This window comes from Acartia tonsa, chromosome 6 (genome assembly GCF_053477335.1).
Source record: "Acartia tonsa isolate MP-2025a chromosome 6, ASM5347733v1, whole genome shotgun sequence".
Classification (NCBI taxonomy): Eukaryota; Metazoa; Arthropoda; class Copepoda; order Calanoida; family Acartiidae; genus Acartia; species Acartia tonsa.
In genome coordinates this window covers 38,301,347-38,327,635 of record NC_137265.1, presented here as the reverse complement: position 1 = coordinate 38,327,635, position 26,289 = coordinate 38,301,347, and the positions used below count along the sequence as shown (strand labels likewise).

The 26,289-nt window shown below is 31.7% G+C and overlaps 2 protein-coding genes across 2 annotated transcripts; both read right to left on the bottom strand.

Moving 5' to 3' along the window:
- Positions 1–1,865: 1,865 nt before the first annotated feature.
- On the bottom strand, positions 1,866–8,289 carry LOC145323366 (NECAP-like protein CG9132). Its single transcript, XM_080165793.1, has 6 exons — positions 8,185–8,289; positions 7,411–7,470; positions 6,229–6,330; positions 5,811–5,932; positions 5,006–5,126; positions 1,866–1,968 (listed from the first exon to the last, which is right to left on the bottom strand). The coding sequence occupies exons 1-6, from the start codon at positions 8,287–8,289 to the stop codon at positions 1,900–1,902; spliced, it is 579 nt and encodes a 192-aa protein (XP_080021919.1). The 3' UTR covers positions 1,866–1,899.
- A 4,428-nt stretch (positions 8,290–12,717) lies between these two features.
- On the bottom strand, positions 12,718–25,551 carry LOC145322595 (NECAP-like protein CG9132). The gene is made up of 8 exons (XM_080164737.1): positions 25,420–25,551; positions 22,357–22,434; positions 19,069–19,140; positions 18,697–18,818; positions 17,144–17,267; positions 16,048–16,128; positions 15,700–15,784; positions 12,718–15,347 (listed from the first exon to the last, which is right to left on the bottom strand). The coding sequence occupies exons 1-8, from the start codon at positions 25,474–25,476 to the stop codon at positions 15,235–15,237; spliced, it is 732 nt and encodes a 243-aa protein (XP_080020863.1). The 5' UTR covers positions 25,477–25,551; the 3' UTR covers positions 12,718–15,234.
- Positions 25,552–26,289: the final 738 nt, after the last annotated feature.

Here is a 26,289-nt window from a genome sequence, read left to right as displayed (position 1 = left end):
GTTTTGTTAGTCCCGTGAAAAACTGTCTGTAATACTATGCTGTATATAATATTTTTCATTATGGCTGAGAACTGTTTCTAATCCAGCGGATATCAATCGGTTTCAAAGCCATACTGGAAAAAAATAAGTTATTAATACTTTATTTGATACCTATTAATTTATATGATACCTAATTAAAGTATTATTCTAACCTTACAAAAAACATCGAACCCAAATTGATGCGTGCAATAAAAAAAACTCGCTGTGAATTGAATAAAAAAACTGTGCAATCTAATTTAATTATTGAACTTTATAGTCAATCATTTAATATTGTATATTGTAGTTTTAGTAGGTTATTTATTATTATGTCGTCTTCCAATGTTTTATAAATTAAAAATTTGTTCTATTGCCTGATTATGAAATATATTCTGTAATTAAAATGTTATTGTTTATGTTTCTGGAAGTTATGAAGGTAATTACCCAACTATGAGTAAGACTTGCTGAATTATAGTCAATCCTAAAGTAACATGATCTGTGTCTGTTTGTCAGTGTGTACCGAAGTATTTTGCTAGCCGCTTGACCAATATGGTTCTAACTTACAGTGTAGCATCTTATATGTTCTGGCAAGGTTTAAAGCTATTTTGGGAGAGGGTGCTACCACCCTGCCAAGAGAAATCGCCCCTGGAAAAAAAACTCCACCCCAAAAATTTTCTTTTTTTCTTTTTCAAACTAAATTTGAAATTGGGAAGCTGGAGTTCTTCACCATCCCTACCTTAGGTGCTCCTTGGGGGCTCTAGGGGCAGAGCCGCTAGATAGTGAAGGAATAATAAAAAAGATAATAAGTTACAGAGAGCATAATAAAACAACCGTTAGATTCTTAGGTTTCGTGATTTTTAATTAATAATAAAATTCTGGTATCTGTAGTCAATGCTTTTTAAAACATTAAAACAAAAATTTAAGAGCATTGAAAAAATATAATCTTCATGCGAATTGCCAAAACTTTGTAATACTTGTAAAGATGTTATTAGTCTTTGCTTGTTTTAAATTCATTTATGACAGACATTCAAACATTTATTCTAAATATAGTTTATACATGGTACATAATACATTTAGTACAGATTCAATCATATTTTAGGTTACAATTACATCATTTTAAACAAAAAATCAAATGTCGTAGTTTTATTTTAGTACTTGATTTGTTAGCAAAATAGTTTTCAAGGTGGAAAATAATTATTGAAAGTGCTAACAATTGTATGTAAAACTGGTTATAAAACTGATTTTTTTATGGAATTTTTGATAATTTGAAAAAAAATATTAACTTGTTTTTTTTTAATTTTATAAGAATAAAATACATTATATGTCATTAAATCATTATAATTATTTATATGAAGTTTTTTTATTCATTAGTAAATTTTAAGAAACTTAATCTGCATTTAATGCAAGAAATTAAGTAATTTATTACTGTATTTTTGATATGTTTATTGCATATACTTAAAACATATATATAATTTTTTTTTATTTACTATAAATAATAATTTCTATACAATAGATTTTACTAGATATATTTCTAAGGCCAAATTCTACGTCACCTTCTAACCATTCCAAAAAGGCATAACATACAAATTTTTTAAATGTTCTAACTTTATTTAATATCAAATAAGATAAGAAAAAAAAATAATTCAAATCATTCAAAAATCTTCTAAAAATGTATATGATTCAGAAAATTCTAACCATTAATAAATTAAAATAAAACATATTTATCTTTTTATAAATTTTAAACCCTAAGTTTTTTATTTGATACATTTAAATAAAAAAATAACGAAAACAAAATATTTTCTGTAATTTTTAATGACTTTCTTTCTTTCTTTTTTGTTGACACCCTGTTAAAAAAACAGACTTGGGACACCCTGTATAAAAAACTTAACGAGAGAATACATCAAAGAATTCAATGAATTTTCTTTTCCATGATTTTGCTCCTTCAACTCCATGCTGAAAATTGATATATATTTACTTGGATGTTGCACTAGATTTTCATAAAGTAATACTTCTAGCTGGCTAAAATAACGATAGCCCCCATCTATCCTCCACTCCCCTCCTACTGTCAAAAAAATGTGGTCCATATTAGCAACCTACATTGACAACAATTTTTAACCTGTCTTATTTTAAATCAATTATGCTAAGAACGAATTTTAAATAGCAAAGTTACTCTATAAATGTTTGTGTCTGTCCGTCTTTTGGTAATGAAATTTGGAGGGATATAAACAAAGAAATTTCATGGCTGTTTGATTAACATATACATACATGCCTTACAACAAAACAAAGATTGGTCAAAGGATCTCCGTGTGAATCTGAATCCTAACTTCTGAGAGTCAGGATTACATTCATAATTGGTTTTGATTAAACGAATAGAATAATAGGTGCTTAGTAGGGTTGGGCCGGATATCCGGTGTGGCCGGATATCCGGCCATTTTCAATATCCGGCCGGATACCGGATATTGAAACTATCCGGCCAGATATCCAGCAATATAATCTTTTATATTTTACAAAAAAAATCTCTGTTTTTTTAGTAGCGAAGCTACTCTATAATTCACTTTGTCCGTCCGTCCGTCAGTCCGTAACGCTATGGGGGAAATGGGATTTACTCAGCTCCTATAAAAGATAGAATGTTGAAATTTCTTGACAACATTTCCATCATCAAGGAGCACAATTAAGTATAAAACATCGATGGCGGTAGGACCGCTTTTTAGCAGGTTTTAGGCTATTTTTGTATTTTTCACATTTTTCTCAATATCTTCTGTGTTTATGGTGCGATTTTCAAAATTTTTTCAGTTATAGATATCTAAATTAAATTTTCAGTCCTTTAAAGAAACCAACTATGACGGTCAGACTGCCTTTAAGCAGGTTTTAGGCTATTTTTGTATTTTTCACATTTTTTCCGTATCTTTGGTGTTTATGGTCCGATTTCCAAAATTTTTTTAGTTATAGATATCAAAATTAAATTTCCTGTCCTTTTAAGAAAACAACTATGACGGTCAGACTGTCTTTCGGCAGGTTTTAGGCTATTTTCTTTATTTTTCACATTTTTCTCCATATCTTTGGTGTTTATGGTACGATTTCCAAAAAATTTTCAGTTATACATATCTAAATTACATTTCCTGTTGCTTAAAGAAAACAACCATGACGGTCCGGCTTCCTTTTTGCAGGTTTTTGGCTATTTTTAAATTTTTCCATATCTTTGATGTATGTAGTCCAATTTTCCAAATTTTTTTAAGTTAAGGATTTAAAAATTAAATTTTCTGTAGTTTTAAGAAAACAAGCATGGCGGTCAGACTTCCTTTTAGCAGGTTTTTGCTATTTTTATATGTTTTACATATTTCCTCATATCTTTGGTGTTTTTGGTCCAATCTTAAAACATTTTTGGGATATCAGTATCAAAATAAATTTTCCCATTGTTATGAGCATCTTTTATGTTATTTACTTTGATTGTCATCATTATACAAAATAGAACAGGGTTTCGTGTTTATTTTCTCCAATAAATCAATTAATAAATACACTTTAAATCTACTTGTATGTATTACCATCTATGATTTTATTTTTTGTGCTTCGCTACTTATGGATGTTGTCATCCTTGTTTAAATCTTAAATGGCTTTAATTTTCTTATTATTGAAGCTAGAAGAACAATTTTTTCTAAATTTTGGCGGTGGTAGCAGTACTTGGCAGCTGCCAGCCGCAAACCGACGGTTGGCAGGTAAGCGGCAACGGCTCTTATGAAATTGTAATATGTCATGAAGATATATAAGTTTAAAATTTGAAATCTTCAAGTAAAAATTTTCGGTCACAGGAACCGTTTAAAGATATCTGGAGATCTGGAGGTTCAGGACTTGCAGGATTATACCTGGAACCTGAAATCGACTTGAACACCTATATTACATATGAGGATGTACGACTATAGGATATTTTAGTATTGAATATCATGAAATGCTTTGTTTAAGTAAAGAAAAGTTTTACTTTTTACCTGAATGACCTTACCAGATTTGCTGGTATCCTGTGCCCGCCAGGAAGGAGGTATTAAAAAAAATTTCAACTCTCAGTTATATGTCATACCCATATTTCGAAAGTCACTCAGTTATAGCCCTCTACCTTTTATACACAGAAAATGGGATAGAAAAAATCAGAAGGGGGGGGGGATCAGGCATTCAACGCCATCTCCCCGCCCATCCTCCAACCGTTAGAGATTGTAGTACAGATTGAGAGTAGTAATAGTTAATTAGATTTATTTGCTAAGCTTTTTTTGTCTGTAGCGAAGGATCTCGCTAACCGCTGAACCGATATGGTTCTCCTTTAGAGTGAAGCTTCTTATAGGTCCCATGGTGGTTTTAGGCTGTTTAATTTTTATAAAAAAGTCGTTGTAAGGTTTTAAGTTATTTTTCTGCACTTTCATGTTCCTTCTAATATCCCTAGATACTAGGGACGCAGCCGCTAGTATAATATAAAACACCAGTTTATGAAGAAATTTTTTTTGCGGGTATAGTCCCTTTCGTGGCAACGCCCCTTAAGGAGCGATTATTCGTATTTTCAGAGTAGCGTATCTCCTATTTCTAGCCACTCGCGGGGGACTCTAACCTTGCGGGGCCAATTGCCTAACCCTGCGGGGAAATCACCTTACCAAATATAACCTAACCTAACCTAATCTAAAATAACCAATTAAAAAAATACAACGAATCCTTAAACCCTTAAGGTGCGTTGCCACGAAAGGGACTATATCCATTTTTGATACTTTAATATGTTGTAATTTGACCGGTTATCCGGCCGGATATCCGGTAATTTGGCCGGATAACCGGATATTTGCCGGATATCCGGCATTTAAAATTAGCCAGATATCCGGTATCCGGTATCCGGCCAAAAAAATATCCGGCCCAACCCTAGCTTAAAGCTTACCAGTCAATGATTGGTCAAAGGATTCAATCTCCGTGTGAATCTGTATTCTAACTTCAGAGAACCCTGGCTATATAAGATAACCATTACCTTTACCGAGTTAAAATGATGTCTGAGCTTGGAGTTGAGGTCATAGCTGTCCCCTCGGTCAGCAAAGCCGAGACCAAGGAAGGTCACAAGATCATCATCAACAACTTTGATCACAAAGTATCTAAAAAGAAAACAAAGGTAAAGAAAGTCAGGGATCTTAAGGGATGTATGTTCACCTCAAAATGCTTTAAACAAATTATCCCTTTTCAAATTATTGGTGGAAAATTTGGAACACTGATAGTTTATTAACCAAGAATTAATAATAGTGCCAAAAGTTTTTAAGCCAACGAATAAAAGATCGTGTTCAAAAACCTATAGCTACCAGTATTATTTAACAAATTTTGTTTCCTTCCTCAATGTGATGTCTTGAACACTATGTATATTCTATTGAGTCATTAAAATCACCTACATTTCAAGGTCATAAGGCTTTGGGAAATATCCAGGCTTAACAACAGGAGCTGCTCTTTATCAAGAATAATTAGGACCATCAGACAATGATTGTGCAGTTTTGCCTTGATCTTCGGTCCCTACAGGATGCGATAATAGTTATTTCTCGCATCGTATTATAGACGGCTTTCCGCGGACATATAATATACAATTATGAGATTAAAACTAGTTTTTTAGCCCCGAGGTGCCAAAGGCACTGGCTAAAAAAACTGGTTTTAATCTTATGATTGTACACTTTTTTATTTGTAGAAAGCTGGATATAATACGATGCTAGATATAGTTTTTTCGTATGGATGAGAATTGGTTCCTATCCACCGGATTCGAATAAATACGAGAAATAACTATAATAGAAACTAACCTGCTATAATCTAGACAAGCCTGTATAGCATTGCCTGGGTAGTCATCTATAGGACAGACTCCAAACACATGGTTAGTCCCCGTTTCTTCAAGCCGCAGCTCGGCACTGTTTCGCGTTACATTCTAGGAAGAAAAATAATAAACAATGTGCTTTCCCCCCAAAATTCCTGTAGAGCACTGAAACCCAGCCCCTTTATTTAGATCTTAATGTAAATTAAGAAAGTATAGTTTTAAGTGTGTTGCTTTCTGTTAGGTTAGATTTTATTGGGTACAGGGTAGCAACTCATCGGCTAGGGCACTACAGGGGTTAGGCTCCTCCCCTCTCCTCTCTTTCTGTGCTTGCTAGTCAATTTGAGGGAAAGCACCACATATTATTATACTTCTTCAATTTATAATTCTTATGAAAAGTGTTATCTTACCAGCCGTAGTGTGCCCCTCCAGTCTGGATAATCCAGGTTCCATTCTGTCGCATTCCAACCTCCAGATTTGTTTGCCTGCAAAGTCAAACTTTGTTTAACTGTCTGGAAAATGAAAATAATTTATAATATCGATAAAAAACATCTTAAAATTTACAAGCTTAAATAACTTTAACAAAGTACTCTATAAATTACTTTGTCTAACCGTCTATCAGTTCCTAACGCTATTTCACTTTTAGATCTTACTTGGTCCTTCGTCCTGTCAGCCATGCTATAAAATACATGAATATTAATTTTTGAAGTTAGGAAGTGTTCTAATCATTACATTTTCTCTCTTTTTGCTGTTTATGACCACTGAACATCGATGCTCTAAAACTACCTTTATCCGTTTGTCCATCTGTTTTTTGTTCTTCGCTTCTTATGATTGTTATCGTGAATGTTTATTGCAATTTTTTATGAAACTTTATAATTAGGATATATAAAGGGTGTGCAAAAAAAATGCGGACCTTTTTAAACTTCTACCACATAGCTCTTAAATTATACGTAGCACAGGAATCGTTTTCACATTTCCAAATAATAGACTTCATAGCGGTTCTAATGGTATGCATAACGTTTTTCTACTATTAACACAAGCTGAGCAATTAGAATTTTAAAAATGTACGTATTTTTATTTGCATACCCTTTAATTTAATCTTTAATGATTTACTCGCAAGTCAAGTTTTAAGCCAGTTGGGACATTTTACCACATAGCTCCTAAACTATACGTAGCATAGGAATCGTTTTTATATTTCCATAAAATAGACTTCATAACGGTTCTAATGATGTGCATAACGTTTTTCTACTATTAACACAAGCCGCGCAATCTAAATTTTAAAAAGGTCCGCATTTTTTTGCACACCCTTTAGATGGCCCTCTGTCAGTAACTCTACTATCTTAAAGGATTCAGTCTCTGCACAGTTTCTCATAAGCTATTTTCTAACAAAAAATTCTATCGTAAATAATATTCTTTGAAAATAAGCTTATTGTTGCTGCGCCACTTTTCTCTACAAGTAAGTAACAAGTTAATATGACGAAGCAGTATATAGTGCCTAATAAAAATGACATCATGCGATACAAATAACTAATGATAGGCCAGTATACGTATATTTTGCAATTGGTCAATTACAATGCTGCTTTTGATCTGACCTGTGGGATATAATAGACAAGACAAGGCTTCATTAAGATTGTCTCTGGTATTTCTTCAACCTAGAAAAACAAGGATAACAACATCCAAAAGAAACAAAGCACAAAAAAACTAAGGATGGAAAAACAAACAAAAAGAGTTGTAGAGCAGATGTTCAGTTTATGAAAAAAACTAAGAAAATCAAGACAAGTCTATAATAAAATAAGTTTTTATCTCTTGAAGCATAAACGACAGACATTCTGACAAAATTATGTATAGAGTAGATATGCACATGCTATAAGAATCTTCCCTGAAAGTTTCAGCAGTCTTAGTTAAATAACAACAAAAAAATTGCATTTCCCCGAACTGACTAACTGACTGAAGGACAGACGGACAGAAAAAAGGAATTTTAGAGTAGCTTCGCTATTAAAATCTTGGATTTTAAGGGATGGGACAATTGGAACCCCTAAATTATGAAAACAGAATTATTTTTAATGTAGATTAAAATTATCGGTAGACAATTTTGGATATTGTTTTGACAGACCAATCATAAAGCATATATGACAAAATACATTACAATTCTTATGGAAAGCCATTGATCTAATATTGTATAATAAAACAGGATTCAGTTTCTTTTGGATAAAGTTAGGTTATGCATGAGAGGGGGGGGGGGGTATTGAAAGGTCTGCTTTTCAATTCAGGAGAGATTACTTGATATCTAATTTTGTTCTTTTCCTATTTTGATCTTACAAGACGCACATCACACTTCTTTAGGAATACCTTTAGGATTAATGTACCTCAAAATCCTCCATGAATATGAGTGATCCCAGCCTAGATTTCCGTCTGCCCTGCTCATGAGAGAGTTCATCCGTACCAGTACTTTCAATAGACGTGGAATTCATTTTTCTGCAATGCATGACAGGTTCTTAAAATCAATTCTTTTATTTGTCGTCTTCTTTTAATTTTTAACACTATTTGGAAGACAAGTTTAAATCATTTCAAATGGGTAATAAAATAATATTCGAAAAATTAAATTTTAAAAAATAATGAAATGAAATGATGACACTCAAAAAGTGCATCTTAAATACTTTATGAAAACTTTGGTGCTTAAAGAATTTGTTAAAAGCTAAAAGAAATCTAAGGGACTTTTTACCATCTCCTCTTTTTTAATACTATCAAATTGTTTTAATTTCACTTATATTAAATACATTACACATTGATTTATGTTTGGAATGCTTTTGTTCTGAGTTATTTGTATTTTGGGTCAATTTTGAGGGTAAAGAAAATCTTCAAATTTTTTTTTTCAAATACAGTTATATCGGAAGAACCTACTTTAAGAAATTTTTGAAAATGCTTAGCTAACTTTCAAAACAACTAAAGTTACAACTCAGATTTAAAATAAAATTGTGTCAATAATAAAATGATTGTCTTACACAAACTCTATATTCTATTTTTTATTAGCAAAGCTACTCCATAATTTACTTTGTATGTATGACAGTCCGTAACGGTATGGGGGAAATAAGATTTACTCCACTTCTATTAAACCTAAAGTTCTGTTTTTTTCCCCAATTATTATGGTAATATTTATGTATAGCATAGCATAGCTTTGAAGTAGCTTTTTAGTTGCATTTATTTTTTACTGATTTTTACATATCTTTTGTGTTTTTGAGCCAAATTTAAAAATCTGTGTGGGTAATCATATCAAAATTAGATTTCTCGCCGTTCTGAGGATCTGGGTGTTTATAGATATAAGAAATTTTCGATTTTTAACATATCTTTTTATTTTTTTCTGCTGCTTTTGAAGAAAAATTACTGATTAATTATTTAATTATTATGAAAGTTCAATTTTCTGAAGAGCATACTCTAATATTCTATTCTAATGTCCTTCCTTTGTTATAAGCAGAGTAAACTTTAATACAGAACTTAAGAGAAATTTAAAAAATTTAATTTTAAGTAAGAAAAAGGCGGATAATAGTGTGTAGTAATGCATAAAGAACGATGTGCTTTGTATACAGACAGATGGACATAATGAGTTGCAGTGTATATGTTCATTGGATCTTAACACAAAATATTTAAGCTCTTTTTTGCTTACATTTGAGAAAAACACATATAAAAATAAAGCGTATTCCAGATCAGTCATAGGCGTCCAAGGGGGGGGGGGGTAATGGGGCGATTACCCCCCCCAAAATTTTTTTCATTTTACCCCCCCCCCCATTTAAAATTTACCCCTACCCTGGGGGTGCCGTAGGCACCCCCAACCATTTAGGAGGGGGTATTTACCCACCACAAACAATTTTGGGGGGGTAAATACCCCCCCAAAATAAAAAATCTTTAATAAAAAAAATTTTTGCGCGCTTCGCGCGCATTTTCAATACTATATATTTAATAAAATTTTATTTACCCCCCCCCAAAAATTTTACCCCGGGGGTAAATTTTGGGGGGGGTAAAATAAATTTACCCCTGCCAACAGATTTCAGGGGGGGTATTTACCCCCCCAAGCAAATTTTACCCCCGGGGTAAAAAATTTGGGGGGGGTAAAAAAAATTTGCGGCGCGATTCTCGCGCTATTTTACCCCCCCCAAAATAAAAAGCTTGGACGCCCCTGAGATCAGTTAGGGTAAACCGACGGAATAAGTAATTTGTAGAGTATATGTGCATATGTCTTAAGCTGTAAATCATGAATCGCAGCTGAGACAATCATTTTGCCGCTAAACGTAGCTGACAGATGGATAGACAGACATATGGAGGGACATTTGGAATTCTAGAGTAGCTTTGGAGATTTGCGTTTTTAAAAATATAATACCAAAAAACGGAATGTAAAAAGATTTAGTTTAACACTTAACTAAACCAAAACATCTTACTTCATAATCAATTTCTTTATAAAAAAAACAATAATTTGAAGGAGAAAAAATTCTAAATTGATTTAAGACAATTATTGTTTCCCAAATGTAATAAAAAGATAGAACCTTACTTTTGACAGCATAATTTTGCACAACTGCGCCAAACTATTAGATTACTGACTGCTCATATTGAGTGAGTAAACTTATACACAGTCATAAATTGCCAACTGAAAGATATAACGTCAAGGCTGCAAAGTAGAATTTAAATAATCACTTAGACTTTAGCAAAGATTTTAACCTGTAGAATAACATCCAAGCATCCAGTGAATCACACAACCCCTTCCCCAAGCCAAATATCAGCAGCCAAGATATTTTACAAGTGTCCGTTGTTGATTATATCTCTGTATGTCTATCTCTAAAGCTTTGGTCGGCTGATTTTTAAAAGGGGGTGCAAATGATTAATATTTCTTCATCTCCTTAATCTTTACATTGCTTTATTTCCCATCCCATTTTCTTCCTTACCATCTATTCTTCTAACATTACTTTTATAAAAAATGAAAAATATACCTACCCTTAAGGTTTGCTTGGAAGTTATGTTCATTATTTTTTTAAAATTGCCTATTATTGGACTAATCTTTACAAACTTTCTTTTTTAGGAGATTTTTTGGGACCCTTTTCCCAAATTTACAATCAAAGGACGTCCAGAGGGGAGGGTAAAAAGGTGATTACAATCCTCACCCCCCGTAATAAAAATTTTGATGGTGACTATAGAAACCCTGAAAGTTTTACAAAACCTTCGCGACTTAATTTGTTACATTTTGTTGTTGTTGATATTTTACACCGAAAATTGAAGTAAATTAATGCTTCGAGAGCAAGTATCGTTATTACTATAAATGTTTAACGTAATAAAATATACCGTTGCAATGTACTTTTGATGTTTCGATTACCTTAGGAAACATTGAAGATCGAAAGATAATATAAAGTTTGATTTGAAAGGACTAGCGAATGACAAAGCAATTTCCATTTATGTATTTAAATATATTATTGGCTGAGAAAGGTAGTAACAGACTTAAAGATTAGCTTTACACGTCTAAAGATTGAAATCTAAATCTGAAAATAGGGATATTTATATGTTCAAATATTACATAGCATTAATTAAAGATAGGATTTATTGTTAATTATGTATCATTGTGTTTTGTTTCATCTGAATTCTTCTGTCTTCTTCTTCAGGGATCTAAAGGGATAGGACAATGGCCGATACATTGATTTACTTTCTCAATGGTAATACAGAAAATTACCTATTCTGTAGATTAAAATTAGTAGTTAGATGTTTAAACAATCAAGTAAATTAACCAACCAATTAAAATTTACTAAATTACCCCTCTGTAGATTAAAATTTTGGACACTCAACTAAATGATATCAAAATTTAATGAAAAGTCCCCTAAGTTGTTAGGCCAACGAATAAGAAACGCTACTATAAAATTTTGGGGACTAGTGTATCAAACAATATCCCTACCCTACCTGTTTTTTTTGCTCTAGCCAAATCAAGACCCCAGCGGTCATAGATGTGTAATTTGTTTATGATTTATCATAGAATGAATAACATAAAGGGAGAGAGAAAGAGAAGGGTTTATATCTTAGTTTAATTTTCATTGTCCTCTCCCTCCTAGGAACTCACAAATGGGTAAATTGAAAATAGTCAATGAATGAAGCTACGCACCTTAAACTATGAAATCTAAAAGGTGAAAATTAGATTTTGTGACTTGCATCCTTTAATAAACAATCTATTGCAGATCTGCCTTTTAATATCTTGTAAAAATAAACTTGCAGCTTAGCCTGAGTGAAAGTTGACGGCTACCGGTCCTCCTAATTTAGTAGACAAGGTTTTGTTTTAAGGATGTTAGGAGGGAACATTTGATTTTTAAATATTTTTTATTTTCCTGACTTCCATCTCAAATATCTAATTATTTTTCAAAACAATTTATCATCTATAATACAAAATAAAAACAATATTAGTCCCGTGTTGGTTTTTAAGCTTCTTTCTTGGGGTTGGGCGGGATACCCACCACACCCCAAAAATACAAATAATTACTCCCCCCAATTGAAATACAACTACTATGAAGTATTATGGAGTGAAACTTTCCTTGATTTCTCCTCTCATGCGGTGAGGCACATAGAGGCTAGAGCCGCTTGTTTCATTATACAGTTGATAAACAAAACAAATTATTTGAGGAGTTTAGCCACCCTTTTATTCAACTTTCTTGACATTTTACATTCACACTAATGCCTATTTTGCTGTGCTGCCTATGAATATAAATGTTCTGGTTTTAATTCTTAAATACTAATATGAAAGGATGACATTTTTAAGATGTTTTGTTCTTATTAAAATTATTGTCCGAAAAAAACTTTCAAAGATAGGGTCTAATAATTAGAATTTAAAGAACAAACACCTTAAAATTTAGGGTTATATTATGTTCAAAACACATTGATAATAATGAAAATTTTATTTTTCAACAAAACTTACAATAATATTATTCATAATTTTACTAAGCTTAAATCATAAAAATTCATCAGTTTTTGAATTTAAAAATATATGTTTCTAGAGTATTTTTTTTTTTAATTTTACTAAGCAATTTAAGACTTTTTAGATTACCAAACAGCATAAAATATTTCATACATTTAATCTTTTCAAGAGAATATATTTGGACCGAAAATAAACACATCTAGAAAGCCTTAAAATATTTATTTTAAATGACTTTGAATTGTTATACATAAATACACTATCAATATAGATATTTTATTGCATTTTATATTTGTAATTAAATCTATTATTAGAAATTTAGAAGATTGTGTGTGTTATTAACTAAGAGGGGGCTATCTATAAACAAAAGAGTTAAGCATATTTAGCAGAGAAATAATAGTTATTTATACTTTTTGCGAATATAAAAATGTACAATTATAAGAATAAAATCATTTTTTAGCTCCGAAACGCCAAAGGCACGGACTTTAAAAAAAAAGTTTTAATCTGAATGATTTTATATCCGTAGAAAACTGTTTATAATCAGTGCTATAAATATTTTTTTTATTATGGCTGAGATCCGGTTCTAATCCTCCGGATATTAATCGGTTTCGAAGCGATACTGGAAAACTTTTTAATATATTAGATATGCTATTAAAGGAATTTGTCAAAACATTAACATTAAAAAGTAATATTACCGACACCGTGACATAAACAAAGCATTTGATTAATAAATTGTTATATCTTCCACAATTTAGAAATTTTAACCAAAATTTGTATGTAAGTTCATAAACTCTTAACCTCTTGTTAATGGATAGTTCCCTTATATATTTCGTTATACAAATCATAAAACAAAATGTTTAAATTATATTTTTATAAAAATCAAATTTCATAACATAAAATATAGGATGAGGGTATTTATATGTTCAAAAAAACTTTATTTATTATCAACATAAAACTATTCTAAATAATATAAAAACAAGGACAATCATGTCCAAACAATCATTTGGAATTAATAGTTAGGCTCTTGTTTCACTATAACTTTATTTATAAACTAGCGGCTACATCCCAAGAGGCTTCTAGAAGCACTGGAAGGCAGGGAAGAAGTCAAAAATCCTTTTTGCAATTTCTTTTTAAAACAAGGTTTTCATTTTATTTATTTTAGGGGAAATTATTTCCTGTTGCCATTTTCTTTGGGATATAAAATAACCTTAACGGTGAACCATATAGGTTCAGCGGTTAACAAGATCCTATGTTTCATACAGACCCACAGCTCAACATCCAGTTACTTTTATATAAAGATTTGTATGCAATATGCATAGTAGAAGCTTGTAATTAATACTGAGGATGGTAAAAATATTAATTCATAGTGCAACTACAAAAGGGCGCATCAGAAATATGGCGCGCTTATAAAAGACAATTTTTAGATTTATCTTAATTCATTTATGCTATTAAATGATTTTGCAATTAGAGTTTTTTTTCATACTTTTCTAGAATTATTACGGTTTTTTAAAATCAATTATGGCGTAGATTTATAGTCGTTCCAGGTATGGAAAGAAATGAACACGGAAAAGAAGGATTAATTTGTGATCAGGGCCGACACTTGTTGTTTTTCCCACCATTTATACCAGGTAAATGAATGGATTGGTGAAAATTGGAAGAGAAAATGTTATAATTCTCATTTTTTATGCTATTCAGAAAACAGTTTCTTTAGATCAAATGTAAAACTACCAATACGTAATATAAGTTTACTAAACCAAACCTTTTAAAATTTCTGTGTTATTAATAATAGCTCCCCTTATACACAGTAATTCATTTATGTATCTCACTGTATAAATGATTATGTAAAGAGATTAATTAAGATCATATCCAACAAATGAAGCCAGTATAGTCATAGTAGTATTGTATTCTTTTATCAATCATTTCTTTTTTTCATTAACCATAAAAAAATTAAAGGGTCAATAAAAAGACAAATTTAGGGACTAAATATTCATAACCTATTTTGATTTTACTGTTAATATATGTTTGAATTTTAATAAAAGGAAGTTTAATTAAATAAGTATGCTGCCATTTCCAATATAGGTGAACCTAACTTTTGTGTGTTCCAACTTCATATCTCCACAATTCTCTGTACCTAACTATGATCACTTGGTTTTATTTTCAAGACCTGTACAGGTTGTTCTTATTTTATACTTAAAATTTTTAAAATATGTATGTGTATTGAAATACTTTACCATACAAAATTGATTTTTATAGCTAGATTATATAAGGTTCTTGTTTTTAGCAATGGAATGTAGGAAATAAGCATTGTTTTTTATTACATAAGTGCCCTTAAATGTTCTCGTTGAGAAAATTGTACAAGCTGGTCAAATCTTGAAAATAAGAACAAGATCTCCTAACTATGGACTAATCCTAATGAAAATGAGTATTTTTAATTTAGTGTACAGTTTGTACACATTAAAGTACATTATGTACACAATGTATTCGTCTAGAACTGTATCCATTGTTGGCTGCCGCCAGATGGGGCAGGGGGCGGGCGTTTTGAAATATTCAGTTTGGCCAGCGAGGCGGAGGGCGGGGCGGGCAGAGCTCCAGCTGGTCCTGCAAAATATAATTACACATTTTTGACGATTTTTTATTTATTATTTATTTAGTGTTTGGTTACTCTCAAGGAGGGAGGGGGCGTTGCTATTATCGCACTAGTCTCAACATTTTTTAAAAAATGTTTTCTTATTTGTTGGCTTGATATCTTTGGAGACTTTTAAAGAATTTTGAATGGTTCACTTAGTTAGTAATTTTGTATATCATCATTTGGATCTAAGTCAATTTATCGGCCATTGTCTTATCTCTTTAAATCTCTGAGTTACTCTATAATTTGACAAGTCCGTTCGAATTGCAATAAAATTGAAATTTTTTTGTGCATAGATTTATTTAAATGTGTAATAATGTTTGCCTGGGGCGGGAGCAAGAGAGAGTCCCGCGCCTGTTCGAGTAGCAGGTGACTTCGTCCGGGATTTTCGGGGAATATTTATGGAGACCTAAAATTAAAGATATTCTATGTTAGACTATTTGATAAAGCAATGATTTTTTTTTGTTTGTTTATTAAAATCTCACTAACCACTGCACCGATTGACTTCTCCATTTTGAGGAAGCTGCACAAAAATCAGCCATGTGACGTCATAGAAATTATGGAGTTGAAAGGGAAGTGGGAAAGACAATCCTAATAAGATGGATAATCCCTCTTGTTTATGACGTCACATGGAAATTTTTGAGACACTTTGTCCACCTAAATTTTCAGTACCTTGATGGTCTCTCCTTCTTTCAAAGCCAGGTCTAGCTTCTCTGGAGGTTCCTCAATCTCCTTCTCTATCTGTTCTTCTACCTAAGATAATAAGCTGTTACAGATCACAGACAGTGGCGTGTACAAGGTTTTGCTGGAGGGATGCATTACTGTTAGGGGATGAAAAGAGGGTAAAGCAGGTCTTCTTAATCAAATTAAAAGAAAGTTTTGACACTTTTGGATACATATATTCATTTATGTAGTTAATAGATAATGTGTGTTGCCACCAATAAAGTAAGTTAGTTATTTTAGTGTAACCCCTGCAGGTTATATACATATGTGGTAACCTAGCCCAGCAGGGCTGGCATGTATCCAATATATCTACCCGCTACCCTCACCATTTTCAATTTAAATAATGTGGTAAATCGGTGTTTTCTATGTAGACGGATTTTCTGTTGGAATTTTCGTTGTTTCTTTAATGGAAATGAGTAAGAGCACCAAAACATCAATGCAAAAAATTTGGATGGTTTTAAAGTTTTAAAAATTCATAAAATCATTACGTAAACGAATCTAAAAATATCAACAGACAATTATGCAAGAACCATTCAATTTTACAAATTTCTCAGATCAAAGAGTAACAAGTTTTTATCAAATAAAGTTTTTACACGGCTTATCTTTGCAACTGTAAGAACAAAAAAAAAGTTATAATTGGAGAAAGTTTTTGCAGCACATCTATTTCTTTTATCTTACTGTACAAGCACAGGATATATTTTCCTTGGAGGCCTTTTATTAGTGAAAACTGTTTCTATGAGTAATAACTAAGGTCTTCTAAAATTTCTACTTACAATCTTTATTAAAAAAAAACTTTTAGATCATACAGTATCTACAATTATAACCAAGGAAAGGTTTGTGACATTGGACTGTATAATTATATTTTTCTTGTCCTAAAACCATTTGGAACACTGAGCAAACTTTTCCACCTTTAAACTTTACATAATTTTACATTTTTGGGGCGTACATCAATTTGTCCTGCATTGTTTTATCCCTTAAAATCTATGATTATAACCATGGTCTAATGTTGATAAAATAACAGCATATATTTGTAAGATAGAGGCACCTTTAGTCCTTTGAAATGGTCATGAAGTGTGGTATTAAGATCAAAGCTGTCAGATCTATCAGCAAATCCGAGGCCAAGATGGGCGCTCTTACCTCCCTCCTCCACCACCTTGATCACAAAATACCTAAATAAACAAGAACACTTATTTAAGAAGAAAACAAAGTTGTTCCTAAAAAGAACAGAAATTTACATGATACATACAGTGGTTTTTTACAGGTGAAATTTTGTCCTTATGTAGTCAGGTTTCTAATATAGACCTCATTTACTGGTCAGTTCGTGCATCTAGTACTAGGGGAGAACAGGGAAATGGGGTGGATAGGGAGTTCGTTATTTTAGCCAACTGGAAGTATCACTTTATTAGTGTACATGAAAATCTGGTGTAACATCCGAATAATTATATATCGATTCTTCCTAGTGTATTGGTTTTCTATTTCATTTAATTTTCTTTAAAAACTCGCACATAAGAAAGTTGACGGTTAGGTTCAGTGATTGCCCCGCAGGATTAGGCAATTGGCCCCGCATGGGCTAATAATAGGAGAAAAGACACTGTGAAAATATGATAAAACGCCCCTTAAGAGGCGTTGACATGAAAGGGACTATAAACAAAGATTCTAACCACTAAAATACTTATTCTAAAAAATTAACCAATATCAAAAATAAAAATATTCTCATTTTTTGGTAATGAACTTTGTTATAAATGTTTGTGAAACTCAAGAAAACTCATGTGTACAGAATATGGCTCTAATACAACAAAAAACCAAGTATAGTGTAACTTGACAAAACTTTTGTACATTAAATATGATTAGATAATCAATTAGCCAACTATTCCCAGCTTCTTTTCCTTATTTACATTCTGTAAACATAAATATTTATTTTCGAATTATATCGTTGTAAGCTTTTTTGTTTGTCTGTTAAGATCTCACTAATCATTGAATCGATTAGGTTCTTCATTTTAGGGAAATTCACTTAGAGGTGGTTTTAGGCTATGTTCTTTCATGTTTTAGGTTATTTTTAAAAAAAATTATATCAATACTATAGTTAAAATGAAGCACTTCAAAGAAAATAATTTACAATGAATTTAGATAAATTAATCTTTTCTTATAAATTTCCATTTTATATAACTTAAACGTGCCAGATTACTTAAAATTGACAGTCCTATTTAAAAGTAACTACTAAAAAGACTGACATCTGTGATTTTTTGAAGGGTATTTCATCTGATTACAGGCTAATTGCAATCAATAAATCTAACAGTCAAAACTAATTAAAATTGAGACATCACCTTTTTTGATTACATGTTTACAGTACATGAGCAAAGATATATTTCACAAAATTTAAGCTATTTTGACTGGTTGAATCTCGGGCTTGGCAGCCGCGCCTCAGCCGCCTGTAAGCCACAGGGGAATCAAGCTTTCCCAAATTTAAAAATAAGCTGGAAGTCTAAACCTGACCCAAATATGGCAATCCATCTTTTTAATAAAAAATTCCAGAGCATCCAAAAGGGTTTTAATTTGAGGCTCACGCACGACTGCCGAGCCCTGGTTGAATCATCCTACCTGCTTGAATCGACAACTTGCTGTACAGCAGGTCCTGGATAGGTTTCAATAGGACAGCTGGCAAACAGTTTGTTGCTTCCAAGTTCTTCCAGTTTTATTTCCGCAACTTTTCCCTTGCCTATCTGAATATCAAAAAAGATAGTTTTAATCAACTATATAATCCTTACATAAAAGTAACATGATGTGTGTCAGTCTGTTTCTCTATGTGTCTGTATGTACCGTGGAATCTCGCTAAAGCAGAACCGATATGAAGCCCCTTTTAGGTCCTGGAAAGGTTTAACACTATTTTAAGGAGGAAAACACCAAGCTCCCAAAATAACCCCCCCCGTAGCCCCCCCTACAAAAAAATTTAAACTAAATTTCACAACTTACCAATCTCATTTTTCCTTTCCAGTCTGGCTTGTCCAGGTTCCACTCTGTTGCCTTCCAGCCCACAGCTTTAGTCTGGATGAGTAAGTTTAGGACTGCATCCTTAATAGCCAAGCAGAGCGAGAGTGCACAGTTGGTGTAGGAGTCAATAGGGAGATTATTGCATTCTTATTTTTCATGATCAACTAATTCTTTTTTTATTCCAAACGTACATGATGTGATAGGATACACTGATGGCTTTAAAAAGTTTACATACATTTTAATAAACTTTTTTCTAGCTTTAGCCCATACAAGAATTAGTGATCAATATATGTTTAAACCTTATTAGCATTAGCAGTTTATAACATGCTATTTTACAGGCATTCTAATTTTTATGTCAATTCATTCTTTTTAGTATATTTTATGCAAATTATATACCTAATTCAAAAAAAGTTCCTAATATGTTTTAAATTAAAAGACAACACTTCTTAAGTGAACATAGAACACAAATCTTTTATTAGCTTTTTTATTTTTTTTATAATTTCAAGGCTTTAATTTTTAAAAGAGAAGCTTTTGTATAAGTAGGGTCTGTTCGTCCGCCCATAAGTACGTCCTTATGTCATGGTTAGCCTTATACCGTACGTCCATTTAAAACTTGTTATTTTTCAACTTTTTTGATAACCCATTTTTGTTCAATATAATTATCTTATTAATCTGATTTTTGGAACAATGATTCCGAAGACAACAAGCATCTCTATAATCAAGCCATAAAAATGTAAGTATGTCCTTGAACAGTAACCTGTATTGAAGCAGTTTTGCAATAAATTAACTTACAATTTTGTTTCTGCTTATTCAGTTATATTAATAGAAATGTTAATGTTCGTTTATACTATCGTTTCGCTTTTATGGATGTAGTTATCCTTGTTTTTTTACCTGTATTTATCTTATTATGTTTGTGTGTAAATCCATGCACATTCTTGTTGCAGCACTAATTTCATGCAGTGTAGTACTGTTACATTTTTAACTTTATTACAAAATTAATTCACACTTTTAGCAGCAATTTGTCTATCCGTCCGTTCGTAACGTTGTGGGGGGGGGGATGTGATTTTCTCGTCTGCTATTTATGATAGACGGCTGATTTTTGTTTGTTGTTGAAGATATCCCTTACCAAAAAGCACCCAGTTAATGATTGATTTGGTCCGTCAGTTAGTTGATCATGCTACAAAAGACAAAAATATATCTTTTTAAAGGTCAAGTGATTTTATACTATTTAATTAGCCACATGTTCTATCTCTCCTTCTCTCTTTTTAAATAACCCCTGAACAACTGCTCTATAACTCACTTTGTCAGTTTGTCCATTTATACAGCTCTACTTAAGGATTTTGTCATACTTGTTTATATGATAAAGCAAACTATCTTTAATAGAAATTGAACAACTTCAATTTCATTTTGATTATTGTTTAAATATTTGACAAAACAACATCTATGCATTTGTTTACTAGAAGCCAGACTACCTCGCAAACTTTATTATGGTTGCCTATTAGACTCCTTCCACACTCAAACATGCTCCTCTCTCCTTGGCTGGTAAAGATGTACAGAAGTACAGACATAAAGTACATACAGTACAAGTAGTTAACAAATATACAGAGTTACTAAAAGTTTATTTGAATTAAGTAAAGTTAAAGCAATTAAAGAAATTATTGTCCTAAAGTTATTGAAAAATGAGCCGTGTGACGTCAATATATCTATCTCTTTTTCCTCTCCCACTTCTCCTCCAATCTCTCACTTTATGACGTCACATGGCTTATTTTTTCAGCCATTCTGTCAAGTCTCTTTTGAATATAAAAATAGGTCAAAAAGATCAAGTTATTTAATACAATCTATTTTATTTAAGTGATGAATTAATGACGGATTTTTTTTTTAATCTGTAGATTTATGAAGCATTATATTATCAATTATTATTTTTTTTTTACAAATTACAACAATTTTACATAAAGCTTATACAGATACACGTACATACAGATAATTTATAATATTTTATCAATTTGATTTGAAATATATGTCTAACTATATTGATAAGAATTTAAAATTGCTATATATGTTAATAAAATTACTATTTTAAACTTATGTCAAAGAAAATAAATGTAAAAATCTTGTAGATAATTAAAATTTTAATGTATCATTATTTCAGGCATCTAATTAGGAATCTCAATTCAAATCTACTGCATTCAGAATAATTGTAATCGGCTAATATAATAGTTATTACTCGCATCGTATTATAAACAGCTTTCCGCGGATATAAAATGTATAAATAAGTTTTTTAAGCCCCGAGATGCCAAAGGCACGGGCTATATAACTGGTTTTAATCTTATGATTGTACATTTTATATTCGTAGAAAACGTGATATAATACGATGCTAGATATAAGTTTTCAGTATGGCTGAGAACCGGTTCTAATCCACCGGATATTAATCGGTTTTGAAGCGATACGGTAAATTTGTTTTCTACATTTGCATCGTACAAAAGTCTTTAAAAATACTAAAAACTATTCCTATGGAAAAATATAAATTAGAATGATTTTTGGGGAAAATGTTCAGAAATTAATCTTTATATAAAAGATCAGAAGGTGAAAATCGAAGAAATAATATTTGGATCCAGGGCAGTCCACGTTAAATGTCCCTGGCAACGATTTTTCTATAAATCTATGAATTAAAAAATTATCCTAGCTGCCAAACGGCTAAACGTACATGTCATGCCCGCCCACCGTTTTAAGTTGCATAAGAGAGCCGCTTATAAATAATCTGGCATAGCCAAGATACAAAAATGGACAGGGAAATTTTCACTGAAAAAAAAACGCGTTAAATAAGATAATCGTTACAAGGACATTTTACCCGTAAACTGCAATAGATCCTAATATTTAATCAAAGTCAGGGACAAGGAATTAGGATTCTGGCAAACAATTATAACTGTAAGATTCATCACTTTCTTAATATCTTCCCCTTAGGTCTTTTTTTTCTTTTGTTCTTGTTGCATGACAAGTTTACCCCTTTAAATTATTTCAAGTTCAATTAAATGCCTGAATCATGGCCCCTGAATCTAAGTATAAAATGGCTCAAGCAGATTTTAGTGCCTATAAAAAATTACATCATACAATGCAAATTACCAATGATAGGCCAGTATATATTTTACCATTGGTAAATTAAAATATATACTTGCCTATCATTGGTAATTTGTAATGTATGACGTCATTTTCATAGGGCACTATATGCCGCCTCTCTATCTTTTTTCTCAAAAAGTTACAAATAATTTTTACCTGGGGTGGAATTCTGTAGACAAAGGATTCATTTTTAATCAGGAGAGTTCTCTCTGTGTCAGAAACAGGGAAAGGTACCTAAAACAATAAATGTATAGGTATAGATGTATATTCCGGACAATATCTGGCCCCCACCCCGGGGGACCTTTTTTCTAGCAAACGAAATAAATTTTATTAAACTAAAAAAAAGGAACAATTTTTATATCATTTCTGCCCAAGCTCATGTGTAGTATTTTAACTACCATTATCAATTTTTCAAAATATATGCTCCTGACTATAATAGTATATTCATTATTCATTCTTACATACCAGGGGCTGCTATTCAGCAAATTGATTCCATTTGAAATTGCCGAAATCAAATATTTTTTTTGGAGTAAAACTTATTTTTTGGTGTAATTGAAAGGGAAGCGGATAGGAAGGGGATAAAAAAGGGAAGGGGGTTGATGGGAAATTTTCACTTGGAATTGTTTGCCAGAATCACATTCCCTTTTCTCTGGTTACATATTTAGCTCATGCCCTCTCTACATACATATATCTCTTACTTCATCAAAAACAAGAATATTTTGTATAAAAATACACAAGATTTTTTATTTACATATTTGCAAATTTGTGCATATTTTCAAATGAATCAAAATGGGATTTTTTCCTTTTCATATAAAATTTTCTAAAATACGATAAGATACATTTTTTGATATAGCTATGTTTTTACTTATGCAATTATTCTGAATCATTTCGTTCCTTTTAGGGATATTCGATATATGTACATTGTAATGGTTTAATTGATTTACATTTACTATGCACATTAAATTTTAAAAGGATTTTGATAATTTAATTTTATGCAGGGATCGGAAGCCGCGCGTAAGCCGCGTGTAAGCCTCAGTGAAATCGTCATTTTATCACTATAAAATTTAGCTGGATGTATAAAACTGTCTCTTTAGTAGACAATCCTTCTTTCAAAAATTTCTTTTCCTGCTCACAAGCAGGTTTAAAACTGAGGCTTATGCGCGGCTGAGGCGCGGCTTCCGAACCCTGATTTTATGAAAGTATCTTAGAGTATCTTGAAAAGGATTAAGTATCTTTAATAAATTAAAGGTTTCGTGACTTTATTTCAAGACCAGAAGATTCTTTGTCCGTAGTTAATCTACTCTATAACTCATTTTGTCCGCCTATCTGTCAATTATTCTACAGGGGAATTTTGATTTCTAAGAAAATGCGTTTGAGTAATCTATTATATAATAGTTTTATATTATTGCGCAAATATTAATTAATGTTTTCCTTGTTAAAATAAATTAAATAAGATATATTCTGTGTTAAATTTGAAGAACTGAGAATATTCTGTTCAATGAAGCAAAGAAATCAATCTATTTAACATCTTTTAGAATATATTTTAGCTTATTAAAATAAAATACGAGATTATATAAATTTTTGAAATCGTTTAAATAGCACCAAAGTTCGTAATTTGTATTCATTGAATTATGTAAATTACATAAAAAATAACAGGATGTCTGTCTGTTTGTAGCATAAAATCTCGCTTACAGCTGAATCAAAATCAAAGGCATTAAAGTTAAAATAAATAAAAAAAATTTGTTCATTGCTCAATGCCTGTACTTCTGGTTCCTACTACACTCCTCATATACTTGTCTGAAAAGTTTGGATAGCCACAGGGAGGGAGGGGACATTTGGCTGTGTATTACAATAGTTCCAAAGTGTTATATCAAGGTTTTCTTATTAGTGGGCTTTTGTGTATCATCATTGGAGATGTACATCAATTTATCGGTCATTTTATTATCCCTTTAGATTCTTGGTTGGCCATTTGAATTTAGTGAGAAGGACAGGGATACAAAATGATACTTAAATTAATCTCCCTCGTAATAATTATAATGTTAATGCTTTCTTTAAAACTGATTACAGATTTTTTTTCACTGTACATTTTTATGTTTTTTAAATATATTTTTATGCATATAACAGATCTACAGTATAGATGTATATATACAGATAACTACTCCCTCCCCTCCCTTTCCAATAATCTTAAATTTACTTCAATTATTCAAATCCTGATGCCTTATTGAGCATGTTATGACATTCTAGATATGCTGAGAATATATTTCAATTTTCCAATTTTAATTTAAAATTTTTTTTTAAAATCTGGTGGGGGAGTAATTTTCTGCTAGAGACGATTTGTCTTGGGAGTGTGGAGGTAGGATAAAGAAATACTATAAAATTTCCCAATATGTAAAGGAGAATCATTCCGTTCAATAATTATTAAGATTCTGCAGTACATACAGACAGACACAGATCCTGTTACTTTTATATGTACTAGCGGCTACGCCCCCTAGAAGCCTCTAGGGGCACTTTAAATGTTTGTTTTTTTTAATGCGTTCAAGTTTCTACGATATGTTACGTAAGAGTCTCTTTCTACGATACCTCGCAATGTTACGTAGGAGTCTCTATACTTAAAATAAAAATTTCGATTTATTATTATTTCTCTTAGGAGGGTGGTGGTACCCTCCCCCAAAATAGTTATAAACCTTCCCGAGACCTATGAGAAGCTATCCTGTTAAGGAGAACCCGATTGGTTCAGCGGTTAGCGAGATCCTTCGGTACAAACAAACACACAAACATACAGACACACAAACATCCTGTTACTTTAGTATAAGGATAAGGAAGAAAAACAAAGAGGAAAGAAACTTATCTAACCTTGTAAGGGCGGGATTCTCCTTCAATTTTTAAGTGATCATTTAGAGAATCCAGAGCATCATCCGCTTGAAATGGGTTGCAATACTTTAACACCCAAGGATATTAGGTTAAGTAACATCTAACAGACAAAAAACCCTTTGATTGCACGACCTTTGTCTGAGAAGTCTTACTGTGCATGGTAATGAGTTGCGCCTGCTTATGGCAAAGGCATTCTCCAACTCTGACTATTTAGTCACGCACCTGACATAACTGCAGAAAGAATCCTTTTTAACGTCTTTAGTTATGACGAGATTCGAGCCTATCAACTCTCCAAAGACGAGCGGATGCTCAACTCGTTGAGCCATGGTCTCGGGTAAAGAAACTTACCTTACTACTGGAATCATCAGCAGCCTCAGAGCCAAGGGTCTGGAACGGGTTTGGCATTTTTATTTGGCTTGATACCTTTTTTTTTATAAAATTATACTCTTTATCTAAATTTTGTTTTATACCATTAAGTCTTTATCTGAAAGGTTTTATATATGTATTGTTATCTAAATTTATTTTAAAAAAGGTTGAATTTATTTCAAATACTAATTCAGCTAAACTCAATTAATTGTTTTTTTTTCTTTTATGTATGTTAGGTGATTTTTTAGTAGGAGGGAAATATTTAAACACCAAATTTGAAAATAAAACTTAAATTTGAAAATTAAAATTTATCCAATGCTCTTTTTTTTTAACTGAATACTTCATCTAAAAACAAATGCATAGTAGGTTTGTAATGAGCTTTAAATTCATCTTTTTTTATTTATATCAAATCTATTTAACACTCTAATGCTTTTTAAAGTCAAACTGCTTTAAACAGTAAAACATTTCTTGAGATGCAAACAGGGACAAGTGACCAGGATAATTTATAAGCAATAAATAAGAGATCATTTTCCCACAACCCACTTCCTTCTCCCTCACCCTTATTACCCACTTCCCTTTAGTTACATCACAAAACAAATAACGCCAAAAAAAAACATTAAAATATCAAAACTTTTGGGAATTTCAAATGGAATTAATTTGCTGAATCACAGCCCCTGGATGCAATTAACTGGTAATTAGCTAGCGGTTGGCCCACTAGACTTGAGAGGCTTCTACCTACAGGCACTTAAAAGAAGGAATGGGGAGGAGGGATTAACCAACCACCTAATAAAGAAAAAGTACACAAATTTTGTGGATAGAAATATTTTTTTCTATTGGCGATTTCTTTTTGGA

Bases quoted from the DNA above. Each gene is read 5' to 3' on its own strand.
- LOC145323366 (XM_080165793.1), bottom strand. From the start codon at position 8,289: ATGAATTCCACGTCTATTGAAAGTACTGGTACGGATGAACTCTCTCAT. The intron at 6,331-7,410 runs GTCAGATCAAAA...TTCATTTTCCAG, and splicing joins TTGTCTATTATATCCCACAG to ACAGTTAAACAAAGTTTGAC. The intron at 5,933-6,228 runs GTAAGATAACAC...TTTTCTTCCTAG, and splicing joins GGAGGGGCACACTACGGCTG to AATGTAACGCGAAACAGTGC.
- LOC145322595 (XM_080164737.1), bottom strand. From the start codon at position 25,476: ATGCCAAACCCGTTCCAGACCCTTGGCTCTGAGGCTGCTGATGATTCC. The intron at 18,819-19,068 runs GTAAGTTGTGAA...TTTGATATTCAG, and splicing joins GGAAAGGAAAAATGAGATTG to ATAGGCAAGGGAAAAGTTGC. The intron at 16,129-17,143 runs GTGCCTCTATCT...TTATTATCTTAG, and splicing joins ACCATTTCAAAGGACTAAAG to GTAGAAGAACAGATAGAGAA.